At 36.9% G+C, this 14,759-nt stretch overlaps 1 protein-coding gene across 3 annotated transcripts in view; it reads right to left on the bottom strand.

Moving 5' to 3' along the window:
• RAPH1 (Ras association (RalGDS/AF-6) and pleckstrin homology domains 1) overlaps positions 1-14,759 on the bottom strand; it is a 136,442-nt gene that overhangs the window by 30,425 nt on the left and 91,258 nt on the right. For all 3 annotated transcript variants that reach the window (XM_075180185.1, XM_075180186.1, XM_075180187.1), the window contains 4 exons: positions 10,475-10,552; positions 9,443-9,602; positions 7,917-8,038; positions 1,135-1,200 (listed from right to left, as the gene is read on the bottom strand). In XM_075180185.1, coding sequence (XP_075036286.1) covers positions 1,135-1,200; positions 7,917-8,038; positions 9,443-9,602; positions 10,475-10,552 — 426 coding nt within the window. The remainder of the gene's footprint in view (positions 1-1,134; positions 1,201-7,916; positions 8,039-9,442; positions 9,603-10,474; positions 10,553-14,759) is intronic.

The following is a 14,759-nucleotide window of genomic DNA, read 5'->3' on the forward strand; positions in this document are numbered from 1 at the left end:
TAGTACTATGTGAAACATTAGCTCAGGCACCGTCCTTCCCCTGTTATCCAGATGTGCCTTTACGTATTTAAACAATTAGAAACTTACTGATATACTGTATGTTTCTGCAGAAGGACAGTGTGTCCCAGTATAAGTCCTTCCCAGCAACCAACACAGTGAACTGGTGCATTGCTTTAAGGATCATTAACATTATTGATTGGTAAAAGCTAGTTTTACAATTATGACATGAAGTCATTTTAAGGTATTTAGAAATTTTCTACAAATGCAGTGAATGAGTCTTGTAAAAACAGCACAGGCTTCATATAAACGTACCTATGTTTTAAACTAAATCTGCATGCTTTTGTCTGACAGAATGCATAGTCTATAAATCAAAGTTAAAGGCACAATGTTATTTGGATATCTGAAAGAGATGATGACAATTCAAAGGTGTGCAAATTATGATCCTTTCTTTACACGGAACAACCTGATATAGGACACGAAAAATTTGGATATTTATACAAATACACATATCAGATGTGTGTCACTTCTGAAATGATTGAAAATTGCATGGATATTTAGTGAAAAAAAATTGATTATGAAAATCCTTTGAAGTATCTACTGGGTTAAGACTATATGAAAGTGTATCATAGTAGCACGGTACAGGATGTTACTTTATGAGCATAGGGTAGGGATAACTTCGTACTGATATTACCTGAGATAGAGAGGTAAAGGGACAGGCAGAATCCATGTGACAATTTTAGGAGTGGAATGTGATTGTGAATGGAGAGAAATCAATGAGGCAAAGGGGAGGACAGCGAAGTATGACGGTGACAAGTAGGTGAACGAGCAATAATGAGGGTGACTGGTAGGTGACAAGTGAGTGGTGAACAGCATGAATGGAGGAGTGGAAAAAGAAAAAAGATGGGGTGACAAAGTGAAGTAAGGACTGGGGTGATGAGAACTGGTTGTGAGACAGGTAAAAAAAAAAACTTTAGGAGAGGGTGAAATAGCAGGAGTGACAGTATGTGCTATAAAAGAGCTGTAGTTATTTAGTACATTAGGGATATTACTAATAGAACAAAGGAAGGCACATAGTTGAGAGGATGGGGTTAACTTCCATGAATGGTCTGCACTTCATATGACATCTGAGCTCACCTCTAACAATACTTCTTTATTTCGGTCTGCCATCTCAGAAGTCTCCTTCCTTCCTAACAGGTAGTTCTGAAATAGAACATTAAATTATTACCAAAGAAATTATGACTCATATTTACTCACTCTAATTACTTCTTAATGTACAAAGCTGCAATCTAGTGGATTGATGGTCAAATATGGGCAAACTGGACAAGTCTAGTCATTTCCTTGGTGGGCAGAATAACCAGACTGCTCAAACCACAATGCTGCACGTGGAAGTGGGTGTGGTCATTGAGAAATTGGATCTAATGGCCAGCCCAGTCAAAGTCATCCAGCTACATTAAATATCATCTGCTTTAATACAGGGCATTATTAAACATTTCAGCCTTCCTTTACACTACTTCATTAATTGCTTCAATATGCAAAAAAAAAACAACACAAAAAAAAACAAAAACAGATATGCATAACCAGAACCCATCAGTTGTGTACTGGATTTTATTAAATAGCTCAGCCATTCCCCCACTCTCCTTCATGAGTTGCTTTATTATGTAGTGTTAACTTCACGGTTCCTTTAAAGGTCATGTGTACAAGAATTTTGCCCCTAAATATTTCACAAGATTTGGCAAGCTGCTTAGACTGTCTTTTGTATGGCTCCAATATTCACAATGGATCTATGTGACTCTTGTATTGTGACCCTTTAATGCCATTTTGTGCTTATAAAATATAAGTGTTCATCTTGATATTATATTTTTATTATATTTGTATGTTCTGTGTGAGCACCGACACACTTCTTATTTACAAAACATATTTGTCTATTTTAAGTCAGTGTGATATAAACCACAGTTCCCCTCAGTAGATCAGTGATACAGCTTTTTCTGAAAAATGGTTTGTGCATGCCATTGTCTGTGTCCTGTTCATTTATTTTTATGGAACTACAATGCCATTGATGCTCTGTCTGATCTACATGTAAGCTGCAATAAAAAGTGGACTTGTCATTTTCAAATAAAACAAAATGCTTCCTTAAAACATCAAATGAGTAAGTGTTAGATTCTGTGGTGAAACAAAGGATTTTCATAACGGCATGTTCATTCCTCTCCAAAAAGCTATAAAGGAAGATAACATCTTACTTTACAAAGGTCTTTCCATTCTAATTAGCATAGAGCAGTGGTTCCCAAACTGTGCGCCTAGGCTCCCTGGGGTGCCTCGGCGATCTCACAGGGGTGCCTCAGCCAGAACCAGTGGTAAGCAAGGCGGGGGACTTCTTGGTAATAATTTTATCTTAGCGGTGCCTTAAAATAATTATGGAGACCCTAAGGGTGCCTTGAACGGAAAAAGTTTGGGATCCACTGGCATAGAGTGTCAGTGGCAAAGGAGATGAGTAGTGAATAATGCAAAAAGAAACAGTAATCATTACTCTATTGAACAAGACTCATATCATAACAGGTCTCATTTTACAAAATCTGTTAATCTGCAGGTGATAGATTCCTGTACCTATGTAAAGCACCAATATTTATGGAAAGTTTTAGAAGGTTTTATTACATTATAAACATCTCTCTTTCCTACATAATCAACAAGCGACGTTCTATTTTTTTTAAATTTTAGAAATATTAGAATGTGCTCTATATAGTATGGAAAATGGAGAGAATGAATAATTCCCTCAAGAAGAATATTACTTGAAGAAACATATCAGATGCCTTCTTGTTCATAATGGTATTAGCGGATGTATACATAAAAAAAAAAAATTAAAGCTGCAGCTGTATTGCTTTAAACAAGACTTTTACATTACACTACATCAGTTTTATTGCTGTGGCCTTGCAGAATTGTTTCACATAATGTGTCTTCAGTAAATGGAGTCATTGTTCTAATTTGCTACAAGTTAGAAAGTACCTTGAAAATAGGTGGAAGTACACATACATGAATAAAATATTGAGCTACATTTCTGCAGAAAAAGCAGGTGTCAAGGTAATAAAGTAAACCCAACAAATTTATTGCCTGCAAAAATAATAAAACGGCGTAGGACAAGTATATATAAATGGAAGGTATTGTTATTTGCAAAAGCACTTCACTAAATGTTATCAGTCAAGACAAAACATTATGCAATACAATACTAATACTAATAATACTAATTAGTCCATCAATGTTTCCAGTGTCGCACTGGCCCACCGGGACACAGGGAAATTCTCCAATGGGCCCCTGAATGCTTTGCAGTGGGTACACTGCCACTTACAGTGAAGGAGAGGAGTCCTAATTGGTGTGGTGCGGAATGTACCCCGTGTACTCCTCCAAATGAGAATAATGTGCTGGCTCTGTGCCTCTGAATGGCCAGACATGAGGACAGAGATAAGAGCTTTAAACCCGCGAGGTCACGGGCATAAGCAACGCATTGGGACTGAAAGCCGTCAAGAGACACGGAGCAGCGAATTAGAGAAAAGAGCAGCAGAGAAGCAAGATAAACACACATAAAATTTAAAAACTAAGGAGGTAGAAAACAAAGCTGAGGTCAGGGATACAATATAAATCACTGGGCTGGACAAGAGCTAAAGAGAGTGGGGTGCAGGTAAGGGGAGTCAAAAATATAAGGGGTGTATCTTCACATGTAAAAAAAAACAAAACTTATTTATACTTTATTTCAATATTCTAATAAGAATTGTGTTAGCTTGTACATTTAAAGCATGCAGGTCATGAGGATGATGTAATGTTATTCCTATAGACATTTGCAATGAACTCTTAAAAGACAGCAGGGTAATAAATTAGAGATCACTAAACAAATATCGGCAGAATGGTGCATTTTTCCAATGACCTTTGCAGACCTTTATTCAGAATATACTGTGACTTTATGAATATCTTCAGTGATATTTTCAGCTGTAATGTATTTATAAAATCAAGACACCAGAAGACAATTCAGCACCACCTTTCAATTTATGTGTATATATTATATTATAATATATATATATATATATATATATATATATATATATATATATATATATATATATATATATATATATATATATATATATATATATTTTAGAGATGGGCGGGTCCGGTTCCCCAAGAACCGAACCCACCCGAACACCGAGCTGAGCTCGGTACTCTCCCGCCCGTTCCGAATCCAAATTGAGGCTGAACGTCATCGTGACGTCGTCAGATCTCGGGGCTCGGTTCTCGCGATACTTCAACTTTATAAATACACGCCTCCACAGTAATCCATCGCCATTTGACAGAGGGAGAGAGCAGGGTGTAGTCACAGGCTGATTAGAGCAGGGACAGAGAATACAATATTCTTCTTGCAATTGCTCTAACCAAAATCGCTAGAGAAGAGAAGAGGATAGAGGTTTATTATTTTTTGTTAATATTTGGCACCCCCCAGTGCTTTTGGGGTGTCCCCCATAATTGTGCATAAATATTTCTGGCTGTCAAAAAGTCATATCTGTCAGCAGTATCTACCAAATAATTTTTAGCAATCCTCAGTGCTTTTGGGGTGTCCCCTATAATTGTGCATAAATATTTCTGGCTGTCAAAAAGTCATATCTGTCAACAGTATCTACCAAATAATTTTTAGCACTCCCCAGTGGTTTGCGCTCAGAATGGATTCAAACCAGTCCACATATGATCAGAATGAGCAACCAGGTTCTGTCACCAGTCCTGATGTTAGTGTTCCCAATACGTCATCTGGCCAAGGCGATGTCAAACAACAGAGTGTTTGCAAAAAACAAAAACCCCCAAAAAATTTACTGTATTGAAGCGTAAAAGAAGTGTAACTGAGCAAAAGTTAAGTAACGATAAAAAAAAAATTGCAAGCATGCAATTCTACACACGCAGTGGAAAAGAGAGAATGAGGCCTTCACCTTTGGCTATTAGTGGCAGATCCCAAAAAGTTACCCAGCCTACAATTGGTGCACAACTGCTGTTACGCGTCAAAGCCGAGCTGCAAGATAACAGTGAGGCATTAGAGGAGAAGGTTTGCTCTGATTCACAAATGACAACAATCCCTGTGGAGAGTCCATCCAACAGTGGGATGTCTAATTGTGAGCATTCTGCTGATGTGTGCCTTAATAGCCCGAGTGTAGCAGGTGATACCCAAATTGAGGATGCCACTTTGGAATTAGAAGAGGATGAGGGGGAGATTTGTGTAGGCGACGAGGGCGCTAATGAGGATGTTGATGAGGATGAGGTTGTTTGTGTAAGTCCTGCACCAGTGGCAGCAGTTCTGGCACGTGACAAGAAAAAGGCCATCGTCATGCCTGGGCATAAAACAAAAAAATCCACTTCTTATGTGTAGAATTATTTCTACCCAAATCCAGACAACAATTGTATAGCCATTTGTAGTGTATGTCAAGCCACAGTCAGTCGAGGGAGGGACCTTAACCATCTTGGAACCTCGTCTATGTTACGCCATTTAACGAGAGTTCATGGCAAAGTGTTGGGAAGAGCTGAAAGTTCTTCCCAAAAAAATACAAGCACTCCATCATCAGCTAAGACCCTCCGCTCACTGACATCCCGACGGCTACAAAATACACCCACCACACCATCCTCATCAATATCCTCAGTAGCGCTCGGAGTTAGCCCGGCATCCCACTTAAGGCTGGATGACTCCTGCACTATTATTGATTCCTCTGAAGAAAGCGTTAGTCCCACTGCTGCTGCTGTTGCTGCTGCTGGGGGTGAATCGTCATCCCAGAGGCAGGTCAAGAAATTTATCCTTAAGGGTAGGGTGTCATAGACAGAGTGACCCCAAACTGACTTTTTCCATTTCTCATAATATTGTACAGTCTATAACGGCTGAATTTTTTGGTATTTTATACAAGTGGAGGGGGGCCTAGAGAGACAGAAACCAAACTGTCTTTTTCCATTTCTTTACATATTTAACTATAAGTGTAGGGTGTAATATACATTCAAAGACAATGGCTGCATTGCCAATATGCATAGATGGAGAGGAAGACAATCTGTTTTGTGCGTAGAATAAATGAAGGCCTACCAACGAAGAATTAAACTGTTTTTTTGGATGATTTATTACCTCAACAATTAGATTACTTATCTCTAAAACAGTTGGAGCACTAAATTGGGTTAATTTAGGCCCAAAAACATGGATTTTCCAACAAAATAGCAAAACAAAACCAAAACACGGGGGTCAGTGACCATCATATATATATATATATATATATATATATATATACACATATATATATATATATATATATACATACATACATACACATACATACATACATACACACACACACACAAGTTAACCCGTGCATGATACTCATGCATTCTAGTCAAATCAAGCTACTTAAGGTCTTAAAAAGGTTCTTGTCATGCATTTGGACCTAGCCCAGGCCTCCTCAGTGGAAGAGCGTTACTTCCCGACGCAAGCGGCCTTTTTAATGTGTGTTCATGAGGTAAAATTACCTCACGAAAATGAGTTTGACCCCCTCAACTCGTAAATTTAGCCTTTACTACCCCTCCCACGGGGGGAAGGGGGGATGATGGAAGTTAACTGACTTAACTATTCTAATTTTTTTGTCAAATAATGTCAGTATACCAAATTTCAGGTCAATTGGATGAGCCCTTTCTGAGAAAATAGTTTTTCCACACACACAGACACACACACACACTAACGCACGCCTCTACACATGTGTGTTCATGAGGTAAAATTACCTCACGAAAATGAGTTTGAGCCCTACCAAATTTCAGCCCTTTTTGAAAAAATTTTCCCACACACACTAAGAATTTAGTAGGTCAGTGTATAACTCTGCCCAGCAGGTGGCGCTGCAACTTGGGTTTTTTTTTTTCACACACACACAGACAGACGCCACTAAGCATTTATATATTAGATAGATAGATTATATATATATATATATATATATATATATATATATATATATATATATATATATATATATATATATATATATATATATATATATATATATATATATACACACACACACACACACATACATACTTTCCTTAATATCTTTTTGGGGGAGGGTGAAGTAAGGGGAAGGAGGTCAACGAGAGACAATGGGGAGCGACATTAGGGCAAGGTAGCAGGGCAACAAAGGGGAATACATCAGGTATAAAGTTCAAAACTGAGGAAGGAACCAAATGAATAGGGAAAGCTGGTGATCAGAGACATGAGTGCGAGAAAGGAGTTGCATCAAAGGTTTTGGACCAGCCCAGCCTGAATCCAGTAACAGCTCCGACTGAGAACCAGGTGGTCACAGATATTTACAAGTAGGATTAACAGTACATTTTATACAACTAATTGCATATTTCACTGTAAATGTATAAAGTAAATCTAGATTCTTCGTTTGGCCGCTCCATCCGACAACGCTTTGCAATGCTACATATTATTAGTTGGGCACCCAACCATTTGTTTCCCAGGTGGACCCTTTATGATACAGTCTGACACTGAATGTTTCTATAGGGTAGATAGTAAATTCCTGACAATCACAGATGAAAGAATGTGGACTTGTTTTGCTTGTTTTACATATAATTAAAACATACCAAAAACTTTGTTGTTTATACCATATGTACCTGTGCATAATTACTGTACCTTCTTTACTCCATATGGAGTACATCCCTGCAAAATGTGTTTCAATAGATTGCATATTTTATATATTAATCGTGTTAAGAGTAAACAAAAAAACACACAAAATTAAAATAAAATAAAAATAAGAGCATGTTGCATCTATGTCTCATCAGATTAGGCTAGGTTATCAGAGCCAAATTTTCTTTACACAAAAGACAACTTCTTTTTACAAACTAAAAAGAAAGAAAACTAACAAAATCATCCTTACTTGTGGGTTTTTGAACAAAGCATATTTCTCAATGCGCTCCACAAACATGAGTTTGTTTTGGCTATCCCGGGTCCAGTTCAGTAAGTTCTCAACCAGGTTTTCATGGTCTTCAAAGATACGCTCTAACAGAGAACACAAAGTCATAGTGCTGGGCGCCTCTCCAGTATGAGTGGGTCGGAATTTTACAGCCTGTCACCTTATCGCTGCCAAATGTCTTCAACAACAAGAATTGGACAGCAGTTTTGTTTTTTTTCATTTAACCTATGTTCCACAAACTATGTGTGTCATTTTAAGAGAATTGGTCAAATAGCTGGAGAGCCTGCTACATGCAACTTATTGACCAAGCTGTCAACTAAGACTAGTGCTATATTCTGCTATTGCCATTATTACAGCAATTAATTCATTGAGAATTAGGTTTGTAGTAAAATAAATTACATCTGCAATGATAATTTAGCATACACTTAATAGTTATTGAGGCTTCACACTAAGCAAAGTCTTTGGAGCCTGTTTCAAGAAAAGCCCAATTAACACCGTATTCAGCATGCAGGCTGCAATCTGTTGTGGATTAGCAAGTATATCTGCGGTGCGGAGTGACTAGGTGACATTTTTGCTGCTTTTTTGTTAACTGCATCTTTTATGGACTATGAGTAATTTCATTGGGATTTAAGAAATGGTTTGCATGAATAGTATTTAAGAACCAATACACCTACAATGCAACTTTTTTTAAAATGAAACCGTTACAAATAGTTATTGAAATGCTTAAGAATCTGCTAAAGCTTATTCCCTTACTGTATCTAAACCTATGGGAAAAAAGAGGGTCAAGGTGTTGCCAGTTGCTATTTATATCGAAAGGGCACATAGGATAGGTGTTTTTTATTTGCATATGTTAAATACTCATATTTCACATTTAAGACTAACTCCAATTTTTTTTGTAAAGTAATTTACCACATTACCTGAATTATGTGGGTACAACAGTTGGAAGCCCGATCCTCTGTGCCGTTGGTGTCTTTGATATTGGGTGGAGGGCCCAATTCTGGAGTAGGTTGAAACAGAGCTTCAGTTGGCCCTGCCATATATACAGTTTCAGGCTGCCTGAGCAGACACTTCCCTAAGCACCAGTGGCTATTGGTGCTGAAACTTGGAACAAACAGCCAGAAGCTGTATGATGATGATTTAAGAGGTAAGGCCACATCAATGACCTTCAAAAGCACAGAGGATAAGGGTGCATGGCTAGGACCCTCACAATTCAGTTGGAATGTAATGGCTGGGGGCTACTTTAAAATAATAAGGATGGATAAAAAAAAAACCTGCATCACTATTTTTCTTACATATCTTCAGGAATTGAAATCTCATATTTGCTAATTTTACACTTTCAAAAAACAAACAAAAACAACCCATTAAAGTAACGCCATAGCATATTTTTTTTCTTCTTCAAATCTACATATTTTAGTAAAGGTTAACTATGGATGAATTTACTTCAATTTATTTTATTTGCCTTGTAGATATATAGAAACAGATCTACTAACCCATCTGTAGCTCGGAAATTGTCTCAACTAGTGACCAATCCAGACTGTATCCGCAGTGGGATTTGTCCATCAAGTTGTCCAACACCTGTCGTACCGTTTGTCTCTCATCCACCATCATTGTTTTGGAGCTTTCATCTGACATGTGCACTCGGATCACCAGCTGCGGTGAGGAGGAAATGAATAACAGTGAACACAAATAAGACCGGATAATGAAGCCAAACATTGCTCAGATACTCAACCATGTAGTGCCCCAACAAAGACAAACGTCCAAGAGGATACACTGCTGGCTTTCTGTATCATTAAAGAAATATTCAAAGTATCCAGCAACCTACCTATTGTTGTTTATATATTACACGGCTTGATAGCTTCACAGTATTCCAATCAACCTATCTGAGCTAAAGCTCTTGGGAATACAGACTGTCATTCAAATTGTTTACTAAACCTGTCCTGCATTATTGAGAGAATTGCAATGAAAAATACGCAATTAAAAACATAAAAGGATGCATGTACTGAACTGAAAGACTAGGACTCAAGGCTACTCATTCTATCAGAAAAGAGAAACATATACTGTATGACAAGGTCAGGAATTTGATTGACATTTGCTACAACAGTAGCAGTTCTTTCAAGCAATGAAATAGGTTAAGAGCAAATGCCTTTCGATTTTAGGGGAATTCCATTCCAATGTGTCCATTAGAAGATTGTTTTGCCTCTTCAGCAATTAACCAGTTAAAGTAGAGTACAGTAAATCGCAAAAATGTCATACAATGCCCTAATCTACCTATCAAATCAATATACTGCATATTAGTCCTTTATTTATATAGCACCAACATAATAAGCAACACTGCACAATTCGGAGAAAAAGCAAACTGAAGATACAACGACTAAGAAACACAAAACAAGCAAACTAAAGGCTATACTCTGTAACTTATACTTTGGTACCATAAGGTAGAATTGCTATTGCTGATATACATATAGCCAGTGATCCTGGAGTGCTTAAATATGCCAGTTTCCGCTCTGCCAGGCTATGCCCACCTTTTTCACTTGAGCTTCTTTAATCTTTTCAAGAGCAACCCGAATCTTCTCGGCCTTAATTATGGCAGCCTGTTCCTCCTGTGGAAAGAATTAAAAAAGACATATGATCAATTTAAATGGTCAGAGCCTGTAAAAAAGAAATCTTTTATGTATCCATCCCTGTGTTATTATGCAGAAAATCTAACTGTCAGCAAGCCACTCACTGACATCACAAACTACACACCTCCTAGTAAGCAACATTTTCATGCATTTATAAATCCACAACCACCAGATGCAAAGGTTAGAAAATTAGCCAAGCAGGAAACGCACAGGTAAATTATAAATAGTTCAAACATAGAAGAATATAGTTATTCAGCAAATTAAAAACAAAATGAACCGCATCACATGATGTTTATTTATTTATTTTTAACAAATTGGCTGACCAGTGGGTACAGAAGGAGAACACAAACACAAAACTAGGATAACAAGAAATCAGATTTATCATACACTTATACCATATAGGTTTTCTTTTTATAATAGTGTCACTAAACTTGAACACACAGTCAGTAATTTTTTAATAGGTTTACATAGCCTGATTAACAACTATCCACTGTGTGTTTTAGATCATCATATAGTTCAATTTTTAAAATTACAACTAAATGATCCAATTTGTAGGTCTTTAGGGATGTTGAAAACAACAATGCTTTGTTGATTTACCATTGATATCCCAGTGGAGATACATTTTTGTTTAATTGAGTTTAATACACCTGCATATTTTCAAACTCACCATATTGCTTGAGACTGATCATTATTTTACAGATAATGAGCTTTGTAATAGTCTATTATAACTACTCAATTCTTACCATACCTCTACTTTACGTTACATTACCGTTCCCACTACCTTATGCTATGTTAATATTTCATAAAGTTCTATGTGCACAAACAAAACAGAATGTGAATATAAAAAGAGCAATAAAAAAATATGTTCTAATGAGGTGGATTATTGTAGCAGATTTGCAGTGATGTGTAGCAAGGACAGGCTGGGTTGGGGGGGGGGGGCATATATTCCATATTTTGGGAAAAGCATTCCTTTCAAAACTCACATGTCATCCTTTATCTAAAAAAACAGACCTGGACAATCTTTTGACAGAGACAGTATTATAATTATTATTAGCCTTCATTTATATAGCACCTAAATATTACGTAGCACTGTACACAGAATATTTAATCATTCACATCAGTCCCTGCCCAGTTGCAATCTATATTCCCTACCACACAAACCCACCTGGGCAAACAAGGAAGAACATACAAACTGCACATAGTGCCCTTCTCAGAACTGAACCCATGGCCCCAACGCTGTGAGGTAGCAATGCTAACCACTGTGTCACCTTCCAATAATTAAATTGGTATATAGAAAAAAAAAAAAAAAAAAAAAGAGAAAAAAAGAAAAAGAGCAGGTTCACAAACTCCATAAAATAATAAAGTAATCTGACATATTACATATGCTTGCTTTAAATTTGCAGTTTGTCCCACAAGCTTTGCAGTGATGATTGACAGCTGATGAAAGGGCTTTACCTGCATGAATGGTTTTATTCAGTAATTTAAGAGGTAAAGCACTGTTGCGAGACAAGAGAACACTAAGTGGGCTGCAGAACAAGTGTTCAAAAATCAATCAACTAACATAAGCCATACGGTCAGACTTAATTTACAGATGGAGACAATTCATTGCCCATTTTTTTAGAGACCATATTTCACAGTAGAATATTCTAATACATATAGCATATGCATTATTATATTAAACCAAAATTCCAGCAGCAGTATAACAAACAGGAAAATGAAAGCACAGATTTAAAAATAAAGATAAATAAAATCACATTGTGTTCATTGCACATGTACATGGCAGTATTCACCATTTAATATTGAAGAAAAGGAGTTTCCCTCCCAATGTGTTTAGTTACTACTGCAGCTATCCGTAAACGTTTGACTGCTCTTAATGAACTGTAAAGCTAAAATAGAGGGATATGAACACAATAAAAGTAATCACCATAGGATATAAATATGAGGTGCCAATACAGTGAGGCACATTGTGCAATAAAAATGGCTTACTGAGGGTTGTGTAATTATGTAAACAAACATGATGAAATAGCTGCTGGTTTCAATTATCCCTTTGTATACTGGTGTGGATCATGAAGTCAAAATGACTGAGGGAAAAAAAAAAGTTTCTAAAACATGAAAAAAACATCTTGTTTACTCTTCCCTGCTATTACTTAAGGGAACGTGGTTTGTTCACTTGTAACATGGACAATGTGATATGTTTTCAGCAACAATATCCATTTGTTAAACAAAGTTTAAAAAATAAAAAGGGTGTAGTAATAAGGCACACCTATAGCATGCCTGATTACACATCAAGGTGACATGAGAGAGATACAATATAAGAGAAGACAGCAGCTCTTGATGAAGTTGGCTCCCGAGCACCAGAAACATTTGAGTACAGCCAGCCATCTGGTCCACCCCATTCAGTGAAGGCAAGAGTGTCCTTCTGTCTTCCTGTGCCAAACACACAGAGCCCTCTACATTAAACATGTATCAGGTTCTCTTATCTGTTCCATTTGAGCTAGTTCATGGATCGAAACTCCAGTCTCAGGTTCCAGGCCTCGTCTGTTTGCCATTGTTGCATTATAGTCTGACAGTAAGGGATGTCTTAAATTTATGTATGCAATATGTAACATGGGATACAGTTGTTGGTTTCTTACCTAATTCACCATGTTCTAATGCACATAACTACCTATGGTAGTAGCCATTTGCTTTTGTACATTAGAATAAAGAATTGTTTATTAGCTATAAGCTGCAGTAAGTCAGAAGACGAACAACAAAAAGTAATGCTCGATAGGACACAGAGTTCTCTGATGTAACATCAGTGTCTATGGGAGTGTAGGAAGCCTAATCTAATGCCTAAGCATTTCTTTACCCTGTTTGGGGGAATATACATTTGTGCAGCGTTTCCAAATAATGTTGTGAAGATTAGGCTTCCCGTTTATTTGCAAAGTTAATTCCATCATCTATATTCATTAATATTCATAGCTGCCCAGAGCTTGCCAGCATGAAATTATATTCATGTAAATAGGTGACTTTAGAAGAATCTATAGAGCAGTAACACACCATAAATGTAAAATATGTTTGGGTATGTGTGTGTTATCTGTTCAGATATGTTTAATGTGTAGTTGTAGGTAGGTGACAAGTCTGCTTTAAAGTACCACTTGACTTCTAAAAGGCAAATGTATAAACCAAATTACTAATCAGTAGCTATTCAATTGCCAACTGTATCAACGTAAGTAAAGTACAACTGTAAGGGGTCACACTAGGAGTCTCCCTGTGATTTACAAGTGTTGCAGTCAAGACACGCTGACTACTTGTCTTGTAAATGGCATACGGAGCTAGGGACGCTACAGAACACCATGTTAAAAATGCTTAAAAAAGCATGTGCTATAGTGTGAATGGATGAGGGGGGCCACTGTGTGCTTTACAAGCAATAGATTGCACTGCAGGTAAGGTGCTGGAAAATCCTAATGTGATGCAGCCCTAAGGGTTGCGTCATATGAGCATTTTGAATGCCAGTACAGTTCCAGCTAGAACAGCGCAGAGAACGCAAAAACTCCTATGGGGACAGGTTTCAATGAAGGAGATAAAGCTCTGAAAATACATCAATCTTAAATCATTCCCATGTGACAGGAAGAGAACATTTCCACAGCATTTCAACCTGTTACCAAGGGATTGATTGAGCACTATGAATGAATGCTTGTGCTCTTTATTAAGGTAGCATTTAAATGCCCATGTGACATCATAAATCTCTAAAGCTTGTTTGCATGGGCAATTTTAGGAAGGTCATTTGCATATTTGTTACGATCTTAAAATCACATACAAAACACTTTGCAGTTGCTTTCCTTTCTGGTCCATTTTGTTACCTATATTGTGTTTTAGAGCATTTATATTTACTTTTCTATGCACTTTATCTATGCATTTCTAGTCTGCATTTTATATTTGGTTTTAAAATAAAACAGACTCAAATTTTACCAATAGAGGAGAGATATGCACAGACATGTCTTAATGCAAATTGTAATGCTTGTAAATAACGTACTAGAAATCAATGATTTAAAACCATGACACTTCCTTAAAAAAAGAAAAAAAGTGAACTGGGTCAAAATGTAAGAGTTCTGTAGAGTAAAATGTTCTACTAAAGTAAAATGATACAAACTTATCTGGATTAGATAAAAAAAAAAACTATGGTCTGTGAAAATAATAAATCAAT

Source organism: Mixophyes fleayi, chromosome 7 (assembly GCF_038048845.1).
Source record: "Mixophyes fleayi isolate aMixFle1 chromosome 7, aMixFle1.hap1, whole genome shotgun sequence".
Classification (NCBI taxonomy): domain Eukaryota; kingdom Metazoa; phylum Chordata; class Amphibia; order Anura; family Limnodynastidae; genus Mixophyes; species Mixophyes fleayi.